The 23,404-nt window shown below is 37.5% G+C and overlaps 5 protein-coding genes and 1 long non-coding RNA gene across 21 annotated transcripts; 4 read left to right on the top strand and 2 right to left on the bottom strand.

Moving 5' to 3' along the window:
- The first annotated feature begins 403 nt into the window (after window positions 1-403).
- Window positions 404-1,000, top strand: LOC147925691 (uncharacterized protein At4g02000-like). The gene has a single exon (XM_087492724.1). The coding sequence runs from the start codon at window positions 404-406 to the stop codon at window positions 998-1,000; it is 597 nt and encodes a 198-aa protein (XP_087348850.1).
- Window positions 1,001-3,366: 2,366 nt separating this feature from the next.
- LOC147925690 (uncharacterized) lies at window positions 3,367-4,821 on the top strand. The gene is made up of 3 exons (XM_087492723.1): window positions 3,367-3,442; window positions 3,619-3,909; window positions 4,361-4,821. The coding sequence occupies exons 1-3, from the start codon at window positions 3,367-3,369 to the stop codon at window positions 4,819-4,821; spliced, it is 828 nt and encodes a 275-aa protein (XP_087348849.1).
- Window positions 4,822-5,865: 1,044 nt separating this feature from the next.
- Window positions 5,866-11,760, top strand: LOC104750588 (E3 ubiquitin-protein ligase RGLG5). 4 transcript variants are annotated; one of them, XM_010472405.3, is made up of 14 exons: window positions 5,866-5,997; window positions 6,107-6,319; window positions 6,743-7,014; window positions 9,245-9,526; window positions 9,620-9,704; window positions 9,782-9,922; window positions 10,013-10,126; window positions 10,215-10,312; window positions 10,432-10,511; window positions 10,593-10,698; window positions 10,800-10,927; window positions 11,005-11,176; window positions 11,265-11,321; window positions 11,418-11,760. In XM_010472405.3, the coding sequence occupies exons 1-14, from the start codon at window positions 5,931-5,933 to the stop codon at window positions 11,496-11,498; spliced, it is 1,896 nt and encodes a 631-aa protein (XP_010470707.1). In that variant the 5' UTR covers window positions 5,866-5,930; the 3' UTR covers window positions 11,499-11,760. The 4 variants fall into 4 exon arrangements, with proteins under 4 accessions (XP_010470707.1, XP_010470709.1, XP_010470710.1 ...); XM_010472407.3 differs by lacking the exons at window positions 5,866-5,997; window positions 6,107-6,319; window positions 6,743-7,014 and adding an exon at window positions 8,606-8,772; XM_010472408.3 differs by lacking the exons at window positions 5,866-5,997; window positions 6,107-6,319; window positions 6,743-7,014 and adding an exon at window positions 8,679-8,772 and having other exon boundaries at window positions 9,234-9,526.
- Window positions 11,761-12,243: 483 nt separating this feature from the next.
- LOC104750589 (uncharacterized) lies at window positions 12,244-14,835 on the bottom strand. 12 transcript variants are annotated; one of them, XR_015584986.1, is made up of 5 exons: window positions 14,698-14,835; window positions 14,565-14,616; window positions 14,106-14,369; window positions 13,223-13,321; window positions 12,244-13,049 (listed from the first exon to the last, which is right to left on the bottom strand). It is a non-coding gene; the product is annotated as an uncharacterized LOC104750589 (long non-coding RNA). The 12 variants fall into 12 exon arrangements; XR_015584987.1 differs by having other exon boundaries at window positions 13,223-13,317; XR_015584989.1 differs by having other exon boundaries at window positions 14,106-14,357.
- Window positions 12,378-15,199, top strand: LOC104750590 (protein SIEVE ELEMENT OCCLUSION C-like). Its single transcript, XM_087492458.1, has 7 exons — window positions 12,378-12,592; window positions 12,664-12,762; window positions 12,848-13,285; window positions 13,426-13,567; window positions 13,666-13,787; window positions 13,892-14,374; window positions 14,448-15,199. Exons 1-7 carry the CDS (start codon window positions 12,443-12,445, stop codon window positions 15,012-15,014), a joined length of 2,001 nt encoding a protein of 666 aa, XP_087348584.1. The 5' UTR covers window positions 12,378-12,442; the 3' UTR covers window positions 15,015-15,199.
- Window positions 15,200-20,289: 5,090 nt separating this feature from the next.
- On the bottom strand, window positions 20,290-23,265 carry LOC104750587 (phenylacetaldehyde synthase-like). 2 transcript variants are annotated; one of them, XM_010472403.2, is made up of 13 exons: window positions 23,134-23,265; window positions 22,917-23,049; window positions 22,754-22,826; window positions 22,430-22,660; window positions 22,189-22,352; window positions 21,983-22,123; window positions 21,841-21,900; window positions 21,582-21,746; window positions 21,430-21,486; window positions 21,264-21,328; window positions 21,046-21,169; window positions 20,824-20,961; window positions 20,290-20,730 (listed from the first exon to the last, which is right to left on the bottom strand). In XM_010472403.2, coding segments are annotated over exons 1-13 (1,473 nt in total). In that variant the 5' UTR covers window positions 23,136-23,265; the 3' UTR covers window positions 20,290-20,610. The 2 variants fall into 2 exon arrangements, with proteins under 2 accessions (XP_010470705.1, XP_010470706.1); XM_010472404.3 differs by having other exon boundaries at window positions 22,754-22,822; window positions 23,134-23,208.
- Window positions 23,266-23,404: the final 139 nt, after the last annotated feature.

Below are 23,404 nucleotides of genomic sequence, written 5' to 3'. Positions count from 1 at the left end.
CCACAAAATTTACTTCAAAAATGTTAATTTAGATGTTGCGTAAAACAATGAAAATGAAAAATTCAGGTATAGAAAATGCATTTGAAAATAAGCACAAGAACGATTGAAAAAAAATGTTTTTCTCTCTGGGCGACTCTTCTGGCGATCACCTTCTTCTTTCCTTCAATTTCTTCTCTCTGATCCGTTTACTGATCAGGAGTTGGTTTCCGGCTGATAGATCTCTCAATAACGGTTTGGGGATTCATGTCGGCAGTTTATTTATGTCAGTTAAAGATGACAGTTTGTTTCTCCCATTTTTCACGGGAGAGAACCGCCATGGGTCTTCTATAAATTCACAATTTTCCCACGCTTTCTCTCAATCATCTCCTCAAATCACTTTGATCTTCCCAGTCCACTGCCAAATATGAGCGATAATATTCGCAAATCTGTTCAGGATCTCGATTTGGGGATTGATGATGCCCCAATTTCGCTGCCACCGGAATTTCTCTCTCGAGCAATCTCTGTTAATCGCCACACCCTGGTTGTTACTCCGGTCAACCCTCGAAAGCAGAATCTCCGAGCCCTAATACGGCAAATGCCACGAGTATGGGGTTTTCCTGATGAATGTGTGGGACGAATTCTCGATGGTGGAAGGGCCCAATTCCGATTTCAATCAGAAGATTCTTTGAATTTGGTGCTGCGTAGGGGTCCTTGGTCTTTCAACGATTGGATGGTAACCACACATCGTTGGTATCCAAACATAAGTGATGCTAACATGAAGATCATCCCCTTTTGGGTACAAATCCAAGGTATCCCAACTCTTTGCTCAACAAATGATATGGCTAAGTGGGTAGGGAACAAGATAGGATATGTTTCTGAAGTAGACTACAATGAGAATGAGATGCAAGTAGGGGCTGTCTGTGTTAAGATAAACTGGAACATAGATGATCCTTTACGTTTCCAAAAGAACATCCAATTCATTGCTGATGAGAATACAATTGTTAAGTTTCGTTATGAGTGACTTCGAAACTTTTGTACAAAATGTGGGTCACTAAAACATGACGCAAAGGAGTGTTCCCTTGAATTTGATGATCCTGAAGAAGAAGATTCGGATAATGATACTGATGGTGAGAATCACATTGATGGTGACAAAGATATGGCTGATGCAACCTCCTTACCGTCAGTAGACCCTGCAAGTCTTATCCCGGGGTTACAAATGGCACCACCACAACCAGACCCTACTCAGGGTTATGTTCCACACACGATGGCGAACAACTCTCTACCAGGTGTCTTAATGGACAAGGATCTAACGGTTGAGCGTATCCGCTATTTGAATGCTAAGTATGCTGGACAGTTCATTGATCATCAAGTCCCAACGAACTATCTCGATGACAACTCTGACAATGCACAGCCTGAATTTGTCTTCATGAAGCGCAAACGAGTGCAGTTCGAGACATCCTTCAACAAAGCAGAAGCAACTGAGGAGTTGGTGATCCTGAACCAACTTCGCAGGAAGACTCAGTGCATAGTTTTGGTTGGTTCATGTTCTATCAACAAAGGATTCGATGGAGGCGCGGGAGGCCCGGTACCCCCAGACATTCCATCATGAAGATCCTCTCATGGAACTGCCAGGGCGTTGGTCCTTCTCTAACGTCTTCTCGTTTAAAAAAACTATGTTTTCTTACTAAGTGTGATATTCTCTTTCTCTCTGAAACTCTAAACCAAAATGATGTAATATCTAAACTTAAGTGTGATTTAGGATTCTCAAATGCTTTTATTCAACCCCCTCAAGGTAGCCTTATCCTTACTTTCATAGGATGAGAGGCTTATTGATGTAACAGTTGACCATAATAATATCAGGTTCTACTTGTCTTGTGTGTATAGTCATCCTGTTCCTAGTGAACGACATGAACTGTGGGAACGATTTGAACACTTAGCACTCTCGTGCAATGCTCTGTGGTTACTAATTGGAGACTTTAATGAAATAACTTGTAACCGTGAAAAAACAGGAGGACCAATTCGTGAAGAATGGACTTTTCGAGACTTTAGACACATGATAGCTGTGTGTGATATTCAAGACATACGCTCAAGAGGAAATACTTACTCATGGGTTGGTGTACGTCATTCTCATACAATCCAATGCTGTCTAGACAGGGCCATGTTTAAGTCCCCAGGAGCAGCAATCTTCCCAAATGCATAGGCTCAGTTCTTAGACTTTGTAGGTTCGGACCACAAGCCTATTCTACTTGATCTAAATGACATAATTAGTCATAACAGACGCACCTTCCAGTTCGATAAATGCCTATTGGATGTACCAAACTTTCATGATGCGGTAAAATATGGATAGTTAGCTGATAATGAAAGTTCTGACATTTCAATCACCGAAAGAATCAAGAACTGCAGACAAAGCATGGCAAGCTTAAAACGAGACTACCATCTAAACTCGGAAGAACGTATTGTCACACTTCAAACTCGTTTAAACTTAGCAACGGAGAGCTTAAATCCACATATACGGAGAACAATCCCATTTCTGCAAGATGACTTGACAAAGGCCTATAGTGATGAAGAAAAACATTGGCAACAAAAAAGTAGAAACCAATGGATGACTGTTGGAGATCAAAACACAAGTTTTTTCCATGCTTGTGCAAAATCACGGTTTGCCAAAAACTGAATTACCTCTATATCAGATGATCAAGGCAATTTATATCAGGGTAATAAGGAGATTGGGGATCATGCTCAAAGTTTTTTTACAAACATATTCTCCACTGCAAATCACCATGTTTCCCCCTCGGTTTTTGCGGATTTCAGGCCAAAAGTTTCAGAGGAAACAACTAAAAATCTAACAAGAGCATTTAGTGGTGAGGAGATTTATGTTGCAGTTAGCTCAATAGATGATGATCGTGCTCCGGGTCCAGACGGTTTAACAGCCATATTTTATAAAGCATGTTGGGATACAGTCGGACCACAAGTCATAAGAGAAGTCCACCTTTTTTCGAGAGCGCAGTAATGAAGCAAAGCATCAACCACACAAACATTTGCATGATTCCAAAGATTGACAACCCTTAAACTCTCTCGGACTACCGGCCAATAGCTTTATGTAATGTCCTATATAAGGTTGTATCCAAATGTCTGGTACAACGATTAAAACCACACTTGAATTACATAGTCTCAGAATCACAAGCAGCCTTTATTCCAGGACGATTAATTCAAGATAATGTGATGATTGCACACGAATTAATGCACTCACTTAAGGTCAGAAATCGAGTTTCACAGAATTATATGGCCATAAAAATGGATGTAACCAAAGCTTATGACCGTGTCGAGTGAAATTTCCTTGAAACAACTTTGAAACTCTTTGGTTTTTGTCCCAAATGGATAAACTGGATCATGGCGGTTGTGACAACTGTGAACTACTCTGTTCTAATAAATGGCACTCCTTATTGTTATATCAAACCAACAAGAGGTATTCGACAGGGCGACCCGCTATCACCGTACCTCTTCATACTATGCTCGGATATACTCAGCCTTTTAATTACAACAAGTGAACAAGAAGGATATCTTTGTGGCATCCGAATTGGAAATGGTGCTCCAAGTATTACCCACTTGCAGTTTGCTGATGATTGTTTATTTTTTGCACAGCCAATAAGAAAAGCTGCCAAGCTTTGAAAGATATTTTCGATATCTATGAATACTATTCAGGGCAACAGATAAATCCTTCAAAATCTATGATCACTTTTGGAAGCAGAGTTTATGGGAACACTCAATTACGACTGAAGTCAATTCTAGCAATCCCAAATCATGGAGCAGGAGGAAAGTATCTTGGCATTCCGGAACAATTTGCTCGGAAAAAGAAGGAAATGTTTAAATATATTGTCGAGAGAGTCAAGAAACGCACAAATGGTTGGACTGCAAAGAAATTATCTCCTGCAGGTAAAGCAATAATGCTTAACTCAGTGGCCTTATCAATGCCCGTTTATGCTATGTCATGTTTCAAACTACCTTTAGGAATCACAACCAAAATAGAATCACTCTTAATGTAATATTGGTGGGAAAAAGGTTCAAATCAATGTAGTATACCGTGGATTGCTTGGAAAAAGTTACAAAGTTCAAAAAACGAAGGGGGGGGGGGGGGGGTTGGGATTTAGGGACTTAGCAAAATTTAATGATGCACTCTTGGCAAAACAAGCATGGAGGCTCATCCAATATCCTAATTCCCTGTTTGCCCGGTTAATGAAAAATAGATACTACTGTGATGATTCTATATTAGATGCTAGACAAAGAAAGAAACAGTCCTATGGATGGTCGTCTATTTTAATAGGTTTAGATCTTATTAAGAAAGGTTCTCGATATATTGTTAGGGATGGTAAAACTATACGTCTAGGTTTGGATAATTTCATTGAAGTGCATCCACCTAGATTAGTACAAACATCACCATTGCAATCTCCCATAACACTCGGACATATAATCTCCAAAACGGGTGATATTAGAACTTGGGACAACCAAACACTTTCTTCCTTGGTCCAACAACCAGAGCAGGAGCTCATTGAGAAAATTCATCTCTCACAAGTGGAACAACCGGATAAACTGATTTGGAACTGTACTCGATCAGGAGAATACTCTGTAAAGTCTGGATATTGGTTCATCACTCACTATCCTTTTGACCCAGGAGATGCATTAAATATACCTCACGGTTTGATTGAACTTAAAAACAAGATCTGGAAATTGCGGTTAATACCAAAGATTAAACACTTTCTATGGCGCATACTATCACAAGCTATACCAACCACAACAAGATTGCAGACAAGAGGTGTGAACATTGATCCTTGCAGACAAGAGGTGTGAACATTGATCCTTTATGTCCAAAATGTCGTCAAACAGATGAAACAATTCACCATGTCCTATTTTCATGTTCTTTTGCAATAATGGCATGGAGACTTTCCAATACCCCTTCCATGAACATCACTCAAATATCTTCAAATACGGAGGATGTTATAGCTCAACTCTTATCATATCAATCACAAGCATTCAATACATATGATCCACTTCTACCCTTTGTTCTTTTATGGCGTATGTGGAAAGCACGAAACAATCAGGTCTTTAACAATTATTGTGAAAGTACATCGAAGACTGTTTTACAGGCGAAGTCAGACACAAAAGAATGGATAAGCAATTTACAAAACAATTCCTCATCATTGCCTACTACAAGCACGAACACAACTACCTGGCTACCCCCAACTCATCCGACAATTAAGTGCAATTTTGATGCGAGCTACGATCATCACACTCACCATGCCACTAGAGGATGGATCTTTAGGAACCACCAAGGCGAAGCTATTGTATGGGGTGCAACTAAACTACATCATGTACGATCACCTTTAGAGGCGGAAACAAAAGGACTTCTTGTTGCGATACAACAGGCATGGATTAGAGGTCATCACTCAATTATTTTCGAAGGGGACTGTGAAACTCTGATTAAACTAGTTAACGGTATAACTGTGGATGTCTTACTAAAAAATCTTATCCATGACAGAAGAGCTTGGTCTTCCAAATTACAGAAATTTTCGTTTACCTTCACAAAGATAGATTTTGTAATAGGGTGGCACATGTCTTAGCTAAATATGGTTGTATAAATTCTCCATATTACACTGACTCAGTTGTAAAGCCTCTATGGCTACAAAACTCTCTCTGTAATGACTGATTTTTAATCAATATATAATTTTTTTGAGAAAAAAAAATAAGCACAAGAACGAATGATAAAATTAAATTACAACAGTTATTTTAAAACTTTTATATCGTTTTTAAATAAATCAGCCAAAAATTGAGAGTTAATTTCGCTAAAATCTAATTATAAATAAGTGCACACTCTCAGTTCTCTAAGTTCCATTCTTATACTCATCTCCTCAACATATTCTCTCTTTAATAAAAGAAAGAAAAAAAATGTGTGTTCTGAAATGGATTCCATGCTAAAACTCTTCGTCTCACTACTATTACCGGTCTTGTTCTCTTATCTCCTCTTTGGTAATTCACAACTATCTTGCATACTTTCTTAAATTAGTATGGATTCCCTAAAATCCATAGGCATATTTTTAGAAGTTACAATTTGTTCTTTATCCATTTATTTTGGCAGGAGACATCAGTGGAGTTGAGAGTTCAAAGAAGCTTCCTCATCATCAGCAGTTGCAAGGTCCAACGAAGCTGTTCGTGTTTGGAGATTCTTACGTCGATACCGGGAACATTAAGATGCATGAAGCTCCCTCATGGGAAGTCCCTTATGGCATCACATTCCCACGCAAACCCTCCGGCCGTTTCTCAGACGGTCGTGTCTCTACCGATTATCTAGGTACCTCTTCGGCCGTCCCTAAAACATCATGAATGAGTTCACCATAAAATTAGTGAGGAATCCACTTTAACCTCTTAGTGAGGGAAACATTGTGTAAAGATCACCATTTATACATTTGAAATATATAAAATTTGAAGTTGCGAAATTAAGTTAGTCGTCGTCGCAAAATTGTAATATTGTCATATTAATTTAGTGAATTCAACGTATTCTATATGCGTTTAACATCTAGTATATCTTATCTAATAGCCAACCCAACTTCAAATCGTAGATACATATGCACATACTTGCATGTTAAAATGAATTTTACTTAGTTTGAAATTTATTTCCTTAACTACAAATATAAATGGTCTGCTTGTTGACATTGCTTATATGTTTCGAAACACATGTTTATAAAATTATAATTGTGTTGGTGGTTGGGTGCAGCCAAACTGTTGGGGTTAAAATCCCCAATTCCTTACCTATGGAAAGATTATGCGGGACATGAACGGTTAGAGTATGGAATGAATTTTGCATATGGCAAAACCGGAGTCTTCGAGAATATAAATTCAAATCTCAACATGACCTATCAGATCAGTCTTTTCGAAAAACTCATCGGCAATGTCTACTCCCCATCCGACCTTTCTTCTTCCCTAGCTCTCGTTAGTGTTGCTGGTAATGACTACATAACTTACATCGCCGGAAATGGCATAAAACCTGTAAGTTTTTCTTTATATATACACTTCTTTTGTTACGCAAAAATATAATTTAATATGATAGTAACAAAGTTCAATATATAAATATCTTTCAGATCGTATTATTTTTCAAAATCATAACTTCTAATCATAATCATATAAATATGACCATTAGCTATCATAATTTTATATAATGAGATATCAAATAATTTTGCCTTTAAAGAATATTTTTAAAAAAGTGTGAACCTTAAGAAAATAAGAAGATTGAAATCAAACGCTCTTTTGTATTATACTTTATTTCTACATAACGATTTACATTTATACTACTAATTTGTAATGGTGCTAACTTAGCTAGGGAAATGGTAAGTATAGGATAGAGGGGGTGTTTGTGTAAGGGATGATGATATATGTTTTATGCGAGGAATGGAGAACAAAGTCGCACTCCATACAAGTTACAAGAATATATAGAAAGCATCACAAAATGGTATTGGAAGGCGACGTCCCCTCAGGCCCTTACAAACAATCGTCATAAAGACTACCCTTTCCAACCTACTTCTTCATACATCATTTTATTATCCAAAAACTATATAATATATGATTCTCGGGCAAGATTTTTGATTCAACTATTGGGTTACTGATACGTTATACGTACGTACTTTAATATCCCGTATTGTTGGAAAGAGTAGAGTAATACTAATATCTTAATGTAGTTTCGTCATAGCTTACGACGACTGAACTTGAGTGTACAAAACCAATTGTTTAACTTGTTTTCTATTCCGTTAAATTATCATAAACATTTCGTTTCGTATACCTTCCTCTACAAACATTTATTGGTTAGATCACTTAAATTACTAGATAGACTATTAGACTAAGAATATTCCATTTTGTATATGGAAAAATTCCAAATAAAATGATTAAGTAATCATTAATCATTACACAATTCATAGTTTCCGCTTTATCAAGTCCCTACATGTTCGTAACCATATCGATAAAGTATTTTTTAAAGCAGTTTTTGTTCTATGTTGTAACATGCTTCATGTTTATTAGAGTTTTCTTCCATTTTCAATGTTATTTCATGAAGCAAGATATCATATAATTTTTATTTAGACTTGCATTTCTTAGATAATACTATAATCATTGCTACATATATTTAAATACTCAAAAATATTTTGTTTAATAAATAAATTGAATATGAAAATATGTATTTTAATTTTAATAATGTATATTAAAAAAAAATGGTGATGAGATGTCACTCTAGAAGAAGAGAGTTTATTTTTCTTTAAATTCATCAATTAAATAAAAAGAGAAATTTAAGATGATAAACTGTGTTGACCATATATTTAAAGCTAACTAATAAATAGAAAGTTCAAAAGATTAGGAAAACATTTTTCTTAAGACACTATAGATGGAGATACATAGCTCAATTTGGTATTATATATTTTGATTTTTTTCAATTAAATAAAAAATAAATTCTAAAATAACCATATTTAAAATTAAAACTAACTAAATCATAAAACTTAAGAGGAAAAAAATACTTAAAAAATTGGTGATGATAAGACTTGTGTATAATGAAGACAAAGATAACAATAAAAATTCCAAAACCAAGGACCAAGATACATTTGTATTGGTCAAGCTAATAAAACGACAAAATCTATATATATTTTCTGAAATAGATAACGTATATAAATGCCACAATTGTTCTTATTATTATAAATTCATATATACATTGAAAATTCTCTACTTCACAAGAGAGATCCCATTTGAGCAGTTTCGATTGTGCAGGTAACGTCTCTGTCTCTTCTACGTTTAAGTTTAGTTTAGTACTCCAATGAAAAAGTTTCGATCTTTGAATGAGTCAACTCGTGTAATGTAACTCCCCTTGTTTCCTGTAATCTTCTGAAATTGGGTCTTCTTCTTTAATTTATCATTTCTCGCCGGAAAAATCTCTCAATAGAGTTTCCTTGTATTTCACACGGCGATGTGTTATAATTATGTCTGAAAGCGACTGTGTCTGACTATTATTATATTAGTTTTAATTATGTAACAACAAAAATGTGAAATTTACTGAGTCAAACATGTTTTAAACAATGTGAAAGGTGAAGACTTCGATGATAAAAATCCAAACTTTGGGATCTGTTTCAAAGTCAATAAGCTCTCTCCTATTTATATGGGTGTTACTGTGTTGTATTGGTACTTTGTTGTTGTTTGGGTTTAATCTGAAATTTTTTGACTTATGCTTGAAGTGTTGTTGCAGGTGATTGTGCTGTTCATCTTGTTTTGGGTTTGGTTGTCTTGGATGGGAGGAAGTAGTTCGAAAGAGCCGACTAGCGGAGGAACTGATCGGAGGTATGAACGTAGTGTGTCTGGGAGCTCGTCTGCCTGGGGAGATTATGGAGACCAGAACAGCTCTTATCACACACCAAACCATCCATCTGCCTCTCCTGCCTCTTCCTCCTACAATTCCGGGAGACAAACTCCGAAGACTCTAGAGAGGAAGTATTCACGGATTGCTGATAACTACCGTTCAATTGATGAGGTTTGTATCATTGAATCCATCATTTTGTTTTTGTTTTTGTTTATCTCTTATTGTTGTTGTGTTGTTGGTTTGTGAATCTCTTCTCTTACACAGGTTACGGCTGCTCTTTCACATGCCGGTTTGGAGTCCTCGAATTTGATTGTTGGTATAGATGTCACCAAGAGCAACGAATGGACAGGTTAGAGAAGTTATTATCTCAATGTTTTTAGTCTAGGTTGCTTTGGTTTGGTAGCTTACTCAGGTGATTTGATTCAGGTGCGAGGTCATTTGGTAGGAAGAGCCTGCATTACATTGGAACAACCCCAAACCCTTACCAGCAAGCTATTTCCATCATCGGGAAGACTTTATCGGTTTTCGATGAGGATAATTTGATTCCCTGCTATGGGTTTGGAGATGGTAATAACCGTCAAGAACCAGTCTTTTTTTCTTGTATAACTGTTGTTTAAGTCTGTGATTAGAGATGTTAAGATTGGTTCGATTATGCAGCAACTACCCATGATCAAGATGTCTTCAGTTTCAATCCCAATGATACATTTTGTAATGGTTTTGAAGAAGTCCTTACGTGTTACAGAGAGATTGTTCCCCAGCTTCACCTCTCAGGTTGAGTGAGATGAAGTAGTCCTTTTCTTCTGCCTGTCTTCTGACTCTTGCTCTACTTTTTCCTTATATTTTACCGGTTCTTTAACAGGTCCGACATCTTTTGCACCCATCATTGAAAGGGCCATGACAATTGTGGAAGAAAGTGGCGGCCAGTACCATGTTCTTCTCATCATCGCTGATGGACAGGTAAAGTTTGGAACCATATTTGGCTGGAGAAAGTTCTTGCATATGTACCTATTTGTGTTTAGTTTTATCTTCATTCTCAGATATTTGTATAGTTATCACTGGAGCTTTTATCCTGACAGGTGACAAGAAGTGTTGATACAGAGAACGGTGGATTCAGTCCACAAGAGCAGCGCACCATTGATGCTATTGTAAGAGCAAGGTAATAATAATATACTATTTATTTGCGGACAAATCCAATTTCCAGCCGCATCTTTCTTATTTGTGATGGATTCCATTGCAGTGAATACCCTTTGTCCATAGTTCTTGTTGGTGTTGGAGATGGTCCTTGGGACACCATGAGACAGTTTGATGATAACATCCCTGCTCGTGCCTTTGACAATTTCCAGGTAATAATACCAACAAGCTTCTGCAGTAGTGTAGATATTTCCTGTCTCTTCCTGGCAGATTAACAGGTATTTTGGTTTGTTCATCATTTTAATCATTTCAGTTTGTGAATTTCACGGATATTATGTCAAAGAACATTGATCTAGCAAGAAAAGAGGCAGAATTTGCACTCTCGGCTTTGATGGAGATACCATCTCAGTATAAAGCCACCCTTGAGCTTGGCTTACTCGGGTAAGTAATTTCAGACACACTAGTGCATCACAGACAAAGAACTGATCTCAAGTTCGTTCCTTGTTTCGAATTCACAGACAAAGAACTGGACATAGTCCAAACAGGATTGCGCTTCCACCACCAACTTATGCTACTCAAGCTATGCGCAACAGCCCAAGAACTTCCAGATCAACCAGTTTTCAAAACAGACCATCTGATGATAGTGGTGTTTCGTCTGCAACACCTCCAACTGCTCGTAATGAGGGGCAGGTATGATTTTACAAAGAAAGAAAAAAAACAATGCTTTGATCAATCTTTTCCTGCTATTCACATCTTTTTGGTTGGATTAACTGCACAGGTTTGCCCCGTATGTCTAATGAGTCCAAAGAACATGGCTTTCAACTGTGGCCATCAGGTGCATTTTCCAGTCCTGAGTTACCTCCTAAGGATCGATCGCACATGAAACAAAATCTTTTAACTGTCCGTTGTTTTTCTTATTTTGCTCTATCAGACTTGCTCAGAATGTGGGAAAGACCTCACTGTTTGCCCCATTTGCCGGAGCTCAATCTCCGTTCGTATCAAGCTTTATTAAGATAACTCTTCTAAAGAACAGAAGAAACCGCAGGTGATCTGAGATCTTTCACAGCCAACATTCACCAATGGTGGTGGAGATATTACCGGTGTCCCAACATTTGTGTTTACTTTGAGCGGAATAACCTTTGAGTGATTTTTCGATCAATCACGGCTCCTTTCGAAGTTATATGTAGATAATCTGTTTGTGAGTAATTGCAATCTCATTGCACATGAAAATCAGAGACAGCTGATTTTCTCGTAAATAAAGTATTATCTTCCTTGCTCTGCTGTTACAAATTTTTACTGAAGATTTTAATCCTGAATGGTCCCATGATTTATTATGTACACATGTCTCAAACAACAGTATATACCTTTCTTGTCCAAGACTTCTAGTTTTCAACACAGGAGCCCAAAGTGGTCCTGTTTTCACTACCATATTTGACATCTTATGGATCGTATCTATTCTTTGTCGCTGTAGATCCATAAATAATGTAGCTGTCAACGAAAAAATGGCAAAAGGGAAAGTTATACCTTTGTACTGTTCATACTGTCAGAAGATGTGATATACTTTTCTTGGTCTTCGTCCCCAGTACTGAACAAGATTGGAACTCAAGTCTTAATCAAAGATACCCCAAGCTGAGTCTGCTATTCTTACTCTTCTTTTTCAGGTTTACAATTATGGTTAGGTTAAGCGGTCCGGTTATCCTCTCCATTCTCATTCATTCATCACGAAAAAGTGTTACTACAGTTAAGACATGAAGATATTCAAAATCTGTAAAAGATAAAGCCATGATTAACGTCTTTGAATAAGATTCCTGTCAGATTGCTCAACAATCTTCAGTTTCAGGGACCCTACTACTATTTTTATCACGCAAAACCAAGAGACACACATCCTTTTGTGGTAAGTAAAATACAATTCAAAGTATAGTCTTTTCAATACAACAGCCATATTAGTATATTACCATGAATTTCCGAAGCGACATCTCTGCACTGAATGAAGACATCATAGTTGAGCAGCTACTTCGTAGCCATGATCCAGATGGTCGCTGGCTTGATTCCGAAATGCTGCTTCAGGAAGTGGAAACCATCTTGAGCTTTGTTCTTCAAAATGATGTGAGCTCTCGGTCCAATTCTTTAAAGACTTGTCTTGATTCTTGCCAATAATTGTGCCGCTAAACTTTCAGGTTCCTAGACCGCTTATGACAGAGAATTGTATCACCAACGTTCAAGTTTTTGACTCAAAGGAAACACTACCATATGCTATCTCCAGAATCTCTGTTCAGGTAAAAAGATCATCCTTTCTTCTCAAAACAACCCTCCCTGGAAAATTCCTTGGAGCCGCAAATCTTGAAACTCTTGCGGTTGCAGATGCTTTGTCCTTGCATGGGGGAAAATGAGATCCAGACAAGAACAATGGCTTTGTTTGATCTTCTGAAAGAATACCGATGGGACGCAAAAGCTGTATTAGTACTTGGAGTCCTTGCTGCAACATTTGGAGGACTATTGCTACCAGTTCATCTAGCCTTCTGTGATCCGGTCGCAGCTTCAATTGCAACACTCAACCAGTTGCCTGTTGAGAGAACCAAGTTCAGACCATGGTTAGAATCTCTGAGGTTGCTCGTCAAAGCAATGGTGGATGTAAGCAAATGCATAATTAAATTCGAAAGACTACCAATTAAACAAGTGCAGCTAGACAACAACATTGTGGGGAAAACCTTGTCTAATGTCTATTTAGCTACTTACCGGGTTGTCAAAAGTGCACTTGCATGCCTGCAGCAAATCCCTTATTTCAGGCAAACCCAGCAGGTCCATTGTTTATTTTTCCACCCTTCTTCTATCTTCCTTCCAAAAAGAAACAAATGGAAGAGCAGCAGAGAAATTGTTTTTAGCATATTAGCAGTCAACATCAAATTTTCTCATAGCTAGGAATTCTCTGAAATACTTAGGCAACAAAAACAAGGAAAGCAGCACAGGAACTTTCAACGGAGTCAAGAAGAGCAGTAGGGGAACTTTCTAGTTTGGGATATCAATTACTCAGCCTCCATACCCGCCTCAACAAGCAGATAGAAGATTGCAGCACACAAATAGGTAACTTTCAAATGTTCTGAAGTTAATTCCCAAAAGCAGAGCTTCTATTTAAAGCAAAACTCATCTCTGATGTTGCTTCTCCGTTGTAATGTCTAAAGATGAAGAAATCAATCAAAAGCTTAGAAACATTAAGACAGGCACTCATCAAGACAACCAAGACGTACTCCACCTACTTTTTTCTCTACAAGATGATTTACCACTTCAACAATACTCCAGACAAGTACAAAGAACTATCCTTTCTTTCTTTCTTTCTTTTTCATGTCTCTTCTTTTACTTTACATAAAGATGAGGTACAAAGAACATTTCTTTATCATCCAATGACAGATAGGTATAACTGAGCTGAAAGAAAAGGTAATACTGCTGCTACTATCACAACCACCAGTAGAGCCACTTTTCTTCCTGCTTCAACAATTATACGATCATCCATCCAACACCAACACAGAACAAAACTACGAAATCATATGGATACCAATACCATCCTCCCAAAAATGGACAGACGAAGAAAAAGAAATCTTCGAGTTCTACTCCAATTCCTTACCATGGATCTCAGTAAGGCAGCCATGGTTGATGAGCTCCACAATAGTCAACTTTTTCAAACGAGAATGGCATTACGGAGACGACGAGGCAATGGTGGTGTTGATGGATACTAACGGGGAGTTTTCGAACATGAATGCCATGGATATGGTGTTGATATGGGGTGTTCAAGCATATCCATTCTCAGTAACTAGAGAAGATGAGCTTTGGGAAGAACATGGATGGTCTATGCAGCTCTTGCTTGATGGCATTCATCCTGCATTTGAAACTTGGGTACACATTTCTCTAAGTATCAATCATTTCAACTTCTTATGATCAGATTTGTGATGAGACTCTAACGATTCAGGTGAAACAAGGAAGAGAGATATGCATATTCGGAAGTGAGAACTTGGATTGGGTTGATGAATTTGTGTCACTAGCAAGAAAGATTCAAAATCTAGGGCTCCAATTAGAGCTTGTTTACCTCAGCAACGAGCGAACAAAAGCCATGGAAGAGAGCTCAATCCTGTTCAGTCCTACAGTACAACAACTCTTCTGGCTAAGATTAGAAAGCATCGAACGATCAAAAGTAAAGAGAATCGAATCGTCGAAACGACCTGATCGTGTGTTCGAAGAAGTTACGAAACTTCTCGACTTCGATTACGGCGAACACAAGGGTTGGGGGATCATCGGAAAGGGATCAGAAGCGGTGACGGTTGACGGAGAGAAGCTGACGGAGAGGATGAGGAAGATTGTACGGTGGGGTGAGTACGCTAAGGGATTGGGTTTTACGGAGGCGATTGAAATCGCGGCGGAGAAGCCGTGTGAACTGAGTCACACGGTGGTTGTTCCGTTTCAGGAAACGTTGACGGTGAGAGTTGTCACGTGCGAGAAATGTAAGCGGCCAATGAAGAAGTTTGTTGCGTATCAGTAACTCACAGCCCCGTCACTTTCACAATTATTACGCCCAGAAATAATATGGTTTTAACTTTTTTTTCTTCTATGTTGCTTCATTCCAGTAAAAATGTGAAAATGGTGAACAAAAAGAGAGGCAAATGTGATATTTTCGGATAAAGGAGGTTGATTTGGAGATAATAAAATAAAGAGAATGTTGTAAAATCTACGGAATAGTATAGTTCTACTATATAATTAACAAGTAACTAAAAATTTATAATTTGTACTTTATTATCATTAAAATTATTTCAAATAGTCAAAATTGTTTAAAGACATTTCTTAAAATTCATCTGATCTTGAAAATATTTCCTTTGCTATGTCTGCAGCTTTTATGTTCCAAACTTCATAGTAAACATCCTCCTTGAAGATCACACTCCAAATTATTCAATTAAAGCAGCAGTTAAAAAAAGATGACATTTCTTAAAATATTACAATTGTTAATTACTCTCCCTCTATTTCTTTTAAAAAGTAGTTATTTTTTATTGTTTCCTTAATATTTTTTTTTTCAAATAACTATGCAAGTCTTAAATATTTAACTTTAATCAAAACAAGATGGTTAGAAACTTAGGGGGTGGTATTGGACAGTCGATTGTGAGAGAATTTAATTGAATAGAATTTAAGTCATAATTTACAGACTTTTAGTGATAATAAAAGATTCTTAAATCTTTATTTATCATTCCAGAGATTATATTTAATAACATTTTAATAGAAAATATTAAAATTTTAACAGAATAAAAAGATATTGCCCTTTCTCTCTCCTCGTGACCTTTCTCTCTCTCCTTATGACCACCATTGTTCTTCTTCACTATCCTAATTATCCCATCCACCATTACCAGAGTCCCTACCACCGCCCTGAGACAACGGAGGCTTCTTATACATCCCTCCACCACCGGCGGATCTCTCCATTGCCTTCCCTCAGCTAAAGCTTGGATCCGATCTTGATACACAGATGCGGCGTTCGAATTTATACTTTGCGATGATATCGGTCTCTTTAGAGATCCGTACTGTGCCAGAAACTTGTTGAGACAATCGTTGCCTCCGTTGTGGATTCTTCTGGGAGCAATCGACGCATACCTTGTTCTCATGCTGGGATTGGACCGTCCGTAACCTTCTCGCTGCTGCCGTAATGCCGATTCTGGGAGCAATGGACGCATATCTTGTTTATTTGTTCTAATGATGAGTTAGCGTCACGAGTAATTGGTGAATATATGTTTTTTTTTTATCTATCCAAATCTGACCTTAAAAGCTCAGAATCTATTCTTCACATTTTACACTAACATTTCTCTTGAATTCTCGCTAAATAATGATGTTGTATAAAATTAGATAACATCCAATAACACTTGATTTTAATAGAGTTAAAAAAGTAACAACTTGAATAACACAAGACTTTATAAGAATTTATAAAATGTTTGATCGAATAACACTGGAATTCATTATTCTATTAAATTCTTTCACAGTCCGGTGTCCAATACCCCCACTTAGAATAACAACCTCCAATTGCATTTTGTCTAATTAATTTTGATTATTTTAATTTGATATTAAATAAATTGTTTGTTAAAAAAGTACAACAAAAATAAACAAGATGTCTTAATATGTGTTTTATCTAAAAATCCTTATAATTTTATTGACGGTATTGTCAACAGTTTCTGATATGGTCTTCATAGCTTCGAAATTATATTTTTGAAGAATTAAAGAATTAATTTTAACGCTTATGCCTTGAAGAAAAGTGGAAGAACCAATCAATTTATGTGAAATCATAAAATTAACCAGTTTGGGTTTAAGTTCACCGGGTTTAGAGCCGGTTTTGAGCAGCTCTAAGTGATGTTTCTATAATGTTTTGGGCGCTCTCTCATTTGTCACTGTTCTTTTGAAACAACCAGACCCGTTTTTTTTTATATATCATAATTAAGCACCCCATAATATTTAACTAAACTCATCAAACCACAAATCATCATTAAACCAACAACAACCAATATGCAACAACAAGAACATTCCTTACCATTCTAACCAACAACCTAGCATGCTACTAAACCAGGTTCCAACACTAATAACCATAGCCGAGACTCTAGATCATCCTCCTCCTCATCGCCATGATTCCACGTCACATACCTGCACACCACAAATAACAATTGAGATGCATAATTATTATCACAAATACTAGACTATACACACAAGCAACTGAGAAACTGTGACACCTCGGTTTCAAAGACTTGCGGAGAGGTCTAGAAGAATTGATTTGGCCACCTATGTCACCAAACTGCACTTATCTTTTCGGTCAAAGGTCCTGAGAAAACTCCATAGTTAAGCGTGCTTATGCTAGAGTAGTCTCAGGATGGGTGACCTTCCGGGTAGTGACTGTCGGAACTGTGCGAGTGAGGACAAAACACAGGGAAAAATCATGTGGTGATTTGTAGGGATGGTAACAAGTCTTAAAGCCTCACCACGTAGAAAATCGGCTGTCGGATATGGATGGGCTCATGGGCCTAGTGAAAGGATGTGAGGCCCATTAAAGAAGGTGGGCCCATGGACTGTGAGTGGAGATGGTGCCCACTAAGAGGTGACGGTCGGGGCATTACAGTAGCAAACCGGCCACGGATATGGATAGGCTCACGAGCCTAGTGAGAGGACATGAGACCCATTAAAGAAAGTGGGCCTATGGACTGGGATTGGACATAGAGCTCACTAAGAGGTGGCGGTCGGGGCGTTACAAGTGGTATCAGAGCTGAACCTAGACGCATGTGGAGTCAAGTAGGCTCACACAGTCGGGGCTGACGGTTTTGGTGTGCAAAGAGGACGTTGCAATCTGTTAGTAATGGTGAATTGTGATACCCGATTTTAGAGACTTGCAGAGAGGTTTAAAATAATTGATTTGGCCACCTATATCACCAAAGTGCACTTATCTTTTCGGTGAAGGGGTCTGAAAGAACTCCATAGTTAAGGGTGCTTGAGCTGGAGTAGTCTCAGGATGGATGACCTTTCGGGAAGTAATTGTGGGAACTGTGCGAGTGAGGACAAAACACAGGAAAAGATCATGTGGTGATTTGTAGGGACGGTAACAAGTCTTTAAAAACCCCCCCGGACGTAGCAAATCATCATCGGATATGGATGGGCTCACGAGCCTATGAGAGGATGTGAGGCCCATTAAGGAAGGTGAGCCCATGGACTGGGAGTGGACATGGGGTCCACTAAGAGGTTTACAACTTCAAAGAGCATAAGCTAATGATAAGGATAGAGAGACCAAAGAGAGTAGGAGACATAAGCAAACAAGCAACAGCCCCATGCAACCTCATGGTGTGTTATAGACACTTCCATGATCAATTCGGGGAATTTTGAGAAAGTCACGATCAATAAGAGAGCATATGACGTTGAGAAAGAGTCTTTTATCTCTTGGTTTGTTGGCTCAAAACGCAATGAGAACGTTAGCACAAGTGGTAAAATATCCTTAAAGATATAGATTTTTTCTGGTATGAGCTTGAGTTCAATAATCAGATGAAGCAGATCAAAAGGAGTTCATAATGCCGTTCTTCTTCACTCTTGTACTTCCAAAATTGTTATCCATAATGTTGCAAAATAGCTCTTGTATGAACTCCATGTACATATGAGGGAAAGGTGAAAGGTTGAAGAAGCTTTGGTAACCACCGCTGCTTGGAGACGGGATCATAATGTCATTCTTCTTCAAGCTTTACTTTCATAGAAAATAGCCTTGGATGGCATGGTTCTCAAGCTGTTTTTCTACCAGTTTAGCAACAATGGTTGATTATGTTCCAGTTGATTTCCTCTATCAATTGGTTCCATGAATTGACTCAATGATTGGCTACGAAAGGACAAGGAAGAGTATGGACCAGACCTGAGCTTTTGCATAAAGATATTGGGAATTTCCCTAGGCGAAAGTGGGTAATAGGATGGACTGCATATAAATGTGCAGGAGTTGTCATGAAGCATGAGAGGGCTAACTCGGCGGCCGTTTACAGATGTGAGGGTTTCATACAAAGCAAGAACCACCATTAGAGGCTTCTGATTTGTTGATTTATAGTGGTGGCGAGAAGGAGATCCTTAGTGAAGGTTTGGATGTGTGACCTGGATCGATGGGGGCTAGAATTGGTGGATGGGACTAGGAGAGAAAAGACTCGTCGAGGTCCACCGGGTGAGAAGGGAGAGGAAGGGGAGAATGAAGTTGAATCATGATCGGAGTAGAGATTTGGGATCTCATTGAAACTCCGATGAAATTAGAAGAGGACAAGACCAAGACTAGAAGACATAAACTAGAGGAGATAGAGATGAAGAAAATGTGTCCCAGCAACACTGAATAGAATTGATGCCGCCGGAAGAAGGGATCTTGAAGGTTATGCCAAAGAGAATAGCGGCTAGGACGAACTACACAAGGTGTTTACTTAGATAATGCATCTTATTTATCTCACATTTGGTACTGAAAATGAGTTTTTCCCTAGTATAAAGTTATTATTTGCTTTTGGTTTCTTCAAAGACATTGTTGTGTTGAGAAAAGGGCATGTTGCATTTTGAGGTTGAGAGATGTAATAGCTTGGGTTCTTAGCATCCTGTAGTCTTATGATCACTCGCACAAGAACATCAAATCATCAGCTAGAGGTTATCATAGACTTAAACAAAAGAAGACTATAAAATACAGAAAACTAAAAATTGAAGCAAAAAGATGTGTTACGTGTAACACATAAGTCTCCCTCGCAATTTGTTATTTGAAGATTGCAGATTGCTACCTAAAAAGTTGCTATATAGCTTAATTGGGTCTCCGATACACTACTCGCTCCTTGGATTCAATAATATAACCAGGAGAAGAATACTATTATGCGTATCGTGATACCTTTGTTTTTAGATGAGCTCCACTCTCTTCTAAATTTCTAATTCCTCCATTCATGAATAGGATACGTCGGATACATGATGGTTCGAGAGAAAAAAAAAAAGAAACACAGTATTTTTGTTTTCTATACTTATCAAAAAAGAAAAAAAAAAAAGTGTATATTGTTGGGAAGTGTCGAAGTGAATTTGCATCCGCCTATAATGTTGTGCTTTTAGCCAATTTCTATCAAAGTTAGCATTTGTTTTCAGACTATGCGACTTGTGGATTGTGGTGTTGACAGGTACTAACTTGATAGAGATAGAAAATGCAACATTTACCAGCTACCTCATATAAAATAGTCAATATAACATGGGGTTTTATTATGTGTAAATTTTCATATTCATTTGTTCTCTATTTTATCGCATGGTATAAAACCTCTAACAATAAAAACATGAACTTTTTTATTGTCATTGCTTACATTAACCACAATAGATCCAAACAACATAGATAAAGATGCAATACACACAATTGGGGAAAATAAAGAGGATACAATACACACAATCACACATGCATGACTACCTTGCTTAAGTGTACAGAAATCAAAACCATTGGTGATTATTCTCTGACTTTAGCAAGTTTTTATTTGATTTTATTATTATTATTATTAAATAATTATAATCAAATCAAATTAAACCAAACCAAACCCAAATGCTCTAGTTTGTTTGCAAACTACTAGAGCATTTTTAAAAAAATCTTATACTATTTACTTGTGAAGCAAGAAAGATGCTTCATCTTGAATAACCTTCCACGCCTCCGTCACATGCTTCTCCTCCGTCAATGGTGCTCCTATGGCGCAACGAAGTACTACTTTTCCCGACAAAACCTGTTTCCCCCCCAAATCAAATACATTTAAATTGATTAACAACAACATTAATCAGCTAGATCAAGAAGAAGAAGAAAGATAAGTCTCATTTACAGTGTGAGAAATGAAGAGTTTCCCTGAAGAGTTCACTGCGTCTAGGAGTTTGCGGTTTTGGTTATTACACTTCTTTTCATCGTTTTCCTTAGGCACGAGGCGGAAACAGACAAGAGAAAAGATCCGAGGAGTTACAATCTGAAAATGAGAACAATCACTTTATTCACCTTCTTACTAAAATATTTTGTTTTTCTAGAGAGTTTTAGAGATTTTAATAGTTGCCTCAAAGTTTGGATCTTGAGAGACAAGTTGTTCAAAATATCTAGCCAGTTTGATATGGTTTCTTATATATCTCTTTAAGGCCTCAGATCCATAGAGCCGTAAAACCATCCAGAGTTTCAATGATCTGTCGGAAAAAAACAAAAACAAAACATAGATTGTATCTATGCAACATGTTCTTACAAGACTTTAAATTAAAAATATATGTGAAAGCAAAGAACCTAAAACTTCGTCCGAGAGGGACTTGCCAATCTTTGTAATCAATAACCAAGTTTGCCTGCGAGGCCTGGCCAAAAAAAAAAAGGAAAAAAAGTGGATATAACAAGACTACTAATCTAATAGAGTACTCAAAGAAGTACAGATTTATGGTAACAAATATTTCTTTACCTTGTTTTTGAGATACTCTGGATTTGTTGAAAGAGCTTCAGTGAGAGAATCTTGATCCTGTTTTATAACTATTAATCAGTTTCTTCTTATATACGCGCGAAGAAAGAACAAGAAAAGAGAATATGAGATTAAAAAGGATATTATAACCATACCTTTACCCAAAGTAGTGAACATTCAAAATTAGTAAGTAACCATTTGTGAGGACTCGTATTAAAAGAGTCTGTAGTTTCCACACCGTCAATGTATTGTCGGTACTCTGGACATATACAAGCACTTCCAGCATAAGCTGCATCTACGTGAAACCATATGCCATTTTTCTGAGAAACGTAGCAAGAGAAATAACATTAGTTGTATATATGCCATAATAAGTTCTCAATGAAGCTTGTTTTTTGAAAATGTGAAATAACTAACGTTAGCGATCGTTCCCAACTCAGCTAATGGATCAACGGCGGTTGAAGAAGTGGTTCCAACCTAGAATATAACAAATAAATTCATCAAAGGACATGCTTCAACTTCAAGAGGGTAAGTAATTCACACATGCGCTACTTCTTACAGTAGCACATAAGAAGAATGGAATCAATCCAGCTTCAAGATCTTGAGAAACAGCTTCTTGAAGCAATTCTGGACGCATAGCGTAATTTGTAGAGGCGTCCGTTTCTAGCACCCTGAAATTAGCTGGATAGATTCCAGCAATCTGTCAACAATAGTTAGCTTCGTTTTACAAAATTTCTTTTGAGTGGTAATCTAAAAAAATTTCACCTGGCAGGTCTTTTGTAAAGCTGAATGAGTCTGGTCAGAGGAGTAGACTACAAGCTTCTCAAGCGCGTTTTGACCAACGCTTCTTAAAACCTTATTGCGTGCAGCAATCAGAACAACAAGAATAGATTCACTAGCTGACCCTTGTATTACTCCACCTCCATTTCCTACACAAGCCACACTTATTTATTAGGTCTTTTATATAAAAAAGCAAATAAGTTTTTGTATGCATTATAGCTATTACCTTTGGAGAGAAACTGCTCGGGTAGGTTGAGCAGTTTGGCAAGCCAATCAAGAACAATCATTTCAAGCTCAGTTGCAGCTGGAGAAGTTATCCAACTAAAACCAATAATTCCAAGACCAACACTCAACATTTCACCCAAGAACCCGGCAACACTGCTGTTGGCAGGGTAATAAGCAAAGAAACTCGGGCTTTGCCAATGCGTTACTCCAGGCAATATCTTCGTCCGAAAATCTTCAAAAATAAACTCAGACCAACTCAAGTTTAGACGTAACTATACTCTCAACCAAAACTGTCAGGGATGGTATTAATATTCAGTTATCTCACCATCAAGAACTTGGTCCATCGTTTCAGGGTGGTATGGTGCGAAATCAGGCAAGAGCTTATGAAGATAACCTGGCTGCATCAAAACATAAGTATATTCAACAATCTACACTTTCACTTCAAATTAAACAAGACCAAATGTGAAGAGGAAACAAGTAGAAATGACCTGAACTTGGCTAAGAACAGGGAACTTATCGATGGTTTTGTAATAATCGGCAATGAAATCGACCATTCGATGTCCGTATTCTCTAAGTTGCTCTGAATCCATCGGCTTCAACACGTTCTTGCTTCCATTTTCCCTAAAAAAAAAAAAAAAACTAAGACAAGTCATGTCGTCTGACAAAATATGAGAAAACGGGATTCCAAATCCTTCAATGACTCACATTTTGTTTTGTCTTGCCTCGTTTTGGATTGGTGGTAGTTAGTGGTTGTGCCTCAGGAGCCTTCTGAATTGTTGCGAGGTTCCAGTTGGAGTAAGATTACTTATTTATAGCTAGGACCAGACTTTTAAAAATATGTAAGTATATATATTTAGACAATTATATATAAGTATTTTCCATAAAGAGAAAAAAAGAATCAAATACTTTTCAGGTATTTATTATGGTAACCTAACCACCTAAATCATTATCATTTATCAATAATGAATGAGATCAA

Source organism: Camelina sativa, chromosome 16, assembly GCF_030686135.1.
Source record: "Camelina sativa cultivar CO46 ecotype springtype chromosome 16, ASM3068613v1".
Classification (NCBI taxonomy): Eukaryota; Viridiplantae; Streptophyta; class Magnoliopsida; order Brassicales; family Brassicaceae; genus Camelina; species Camelina sativa.
This window is presented reverse-complemented; position numbering and strand designations above follow the sequence as displayed.

Bases quoted from the DNA above. Each gene is read 5' to 3' on its own strand.
- LOC147925691 (XM_087492724.1), top strand. From the start codon at position 404: ATGAGCGATAATATTCGCAAATCTGTTCAGGATCTCGATTTGGGGATT.
- LOC147925690 (XM_087492723.1), top strand. From the start codon at position 3,367: ATGGCGGTTGTGACAACTGTGAACTACTCTGTTCTAATAAATGGCACT. The intron at 3,443-3,618 runs GTATTCGACAGG...TTTTTTGCACAG, and splicing joins TTATATCAAACCAACAAGAG to CCAATAAGAAAAGCTGCCAA. The intron at 3,910-4,360 runs GTAAAGCAATAA...CTATACGTCTAG, and splicing joins AAAGAAATTATCTCCTGCAG to GTTTGGATAATTTCATTGAA.
- LOC104750588 (XM_010472405.3), top strand. From the start codon at position 5,931: ATGGATTCCATGCTAAAACTCTTCGTCTCACTACTATTACCGGTCTTG. The intron at 6,320-6,742 runs GTACCTCTTCGG...GGTTGGGTGCAG, and splicing joins TGTCTCTACCGATTATCTAG to CCAAACTGTTGGGGTTAAAA. The intron at 10,928-11,004 runs GTAAGTAATTTC...TCGAATTCACAG, and splicing joins CTTGAGCTTGGCTTACTCGG to ACAAAGAACTGGACATAGTC.
- LOC104750590 (XM_087492458.1), top strand. From the start codon at position 12,443: ATGAATTTCCGAAGCGACATCTCTGCACTGAATGAAGACATCATAGTT. The intron at 12,593-12,663 runs GTGAGCTCTCGG...CTAAACTTTCAG, and splicing joins GCTTTGTTCTTCAAAATGAT to GTTCCTAGACCGCTTATGAC. The intron at 12,763-12,847 runs GTAAAAAGATCA...TTGCGGTTGCAG, and splicing joins TCTCCAGAATCTCTGTTCAG to ATGCTTTGTCCTTGCATGGG.
- LOC104750587 (XM_010472403.2), bottom strand. The intron at 21,170-21,263 runs GTTCTTTGCTTT...TTTTTCCGACAG, and splicing joins CCTCTCGGACGAAGTTTTAG to ATCATTGAAACTCTGGATGG. The intron at 20,731-20,823 runs GTAAATGAGACT...GGGGGGAAACAG, and splicing joins AACTCTTCATTTCTCACACT to GTTTTGTCGGGAAAAGTAGT.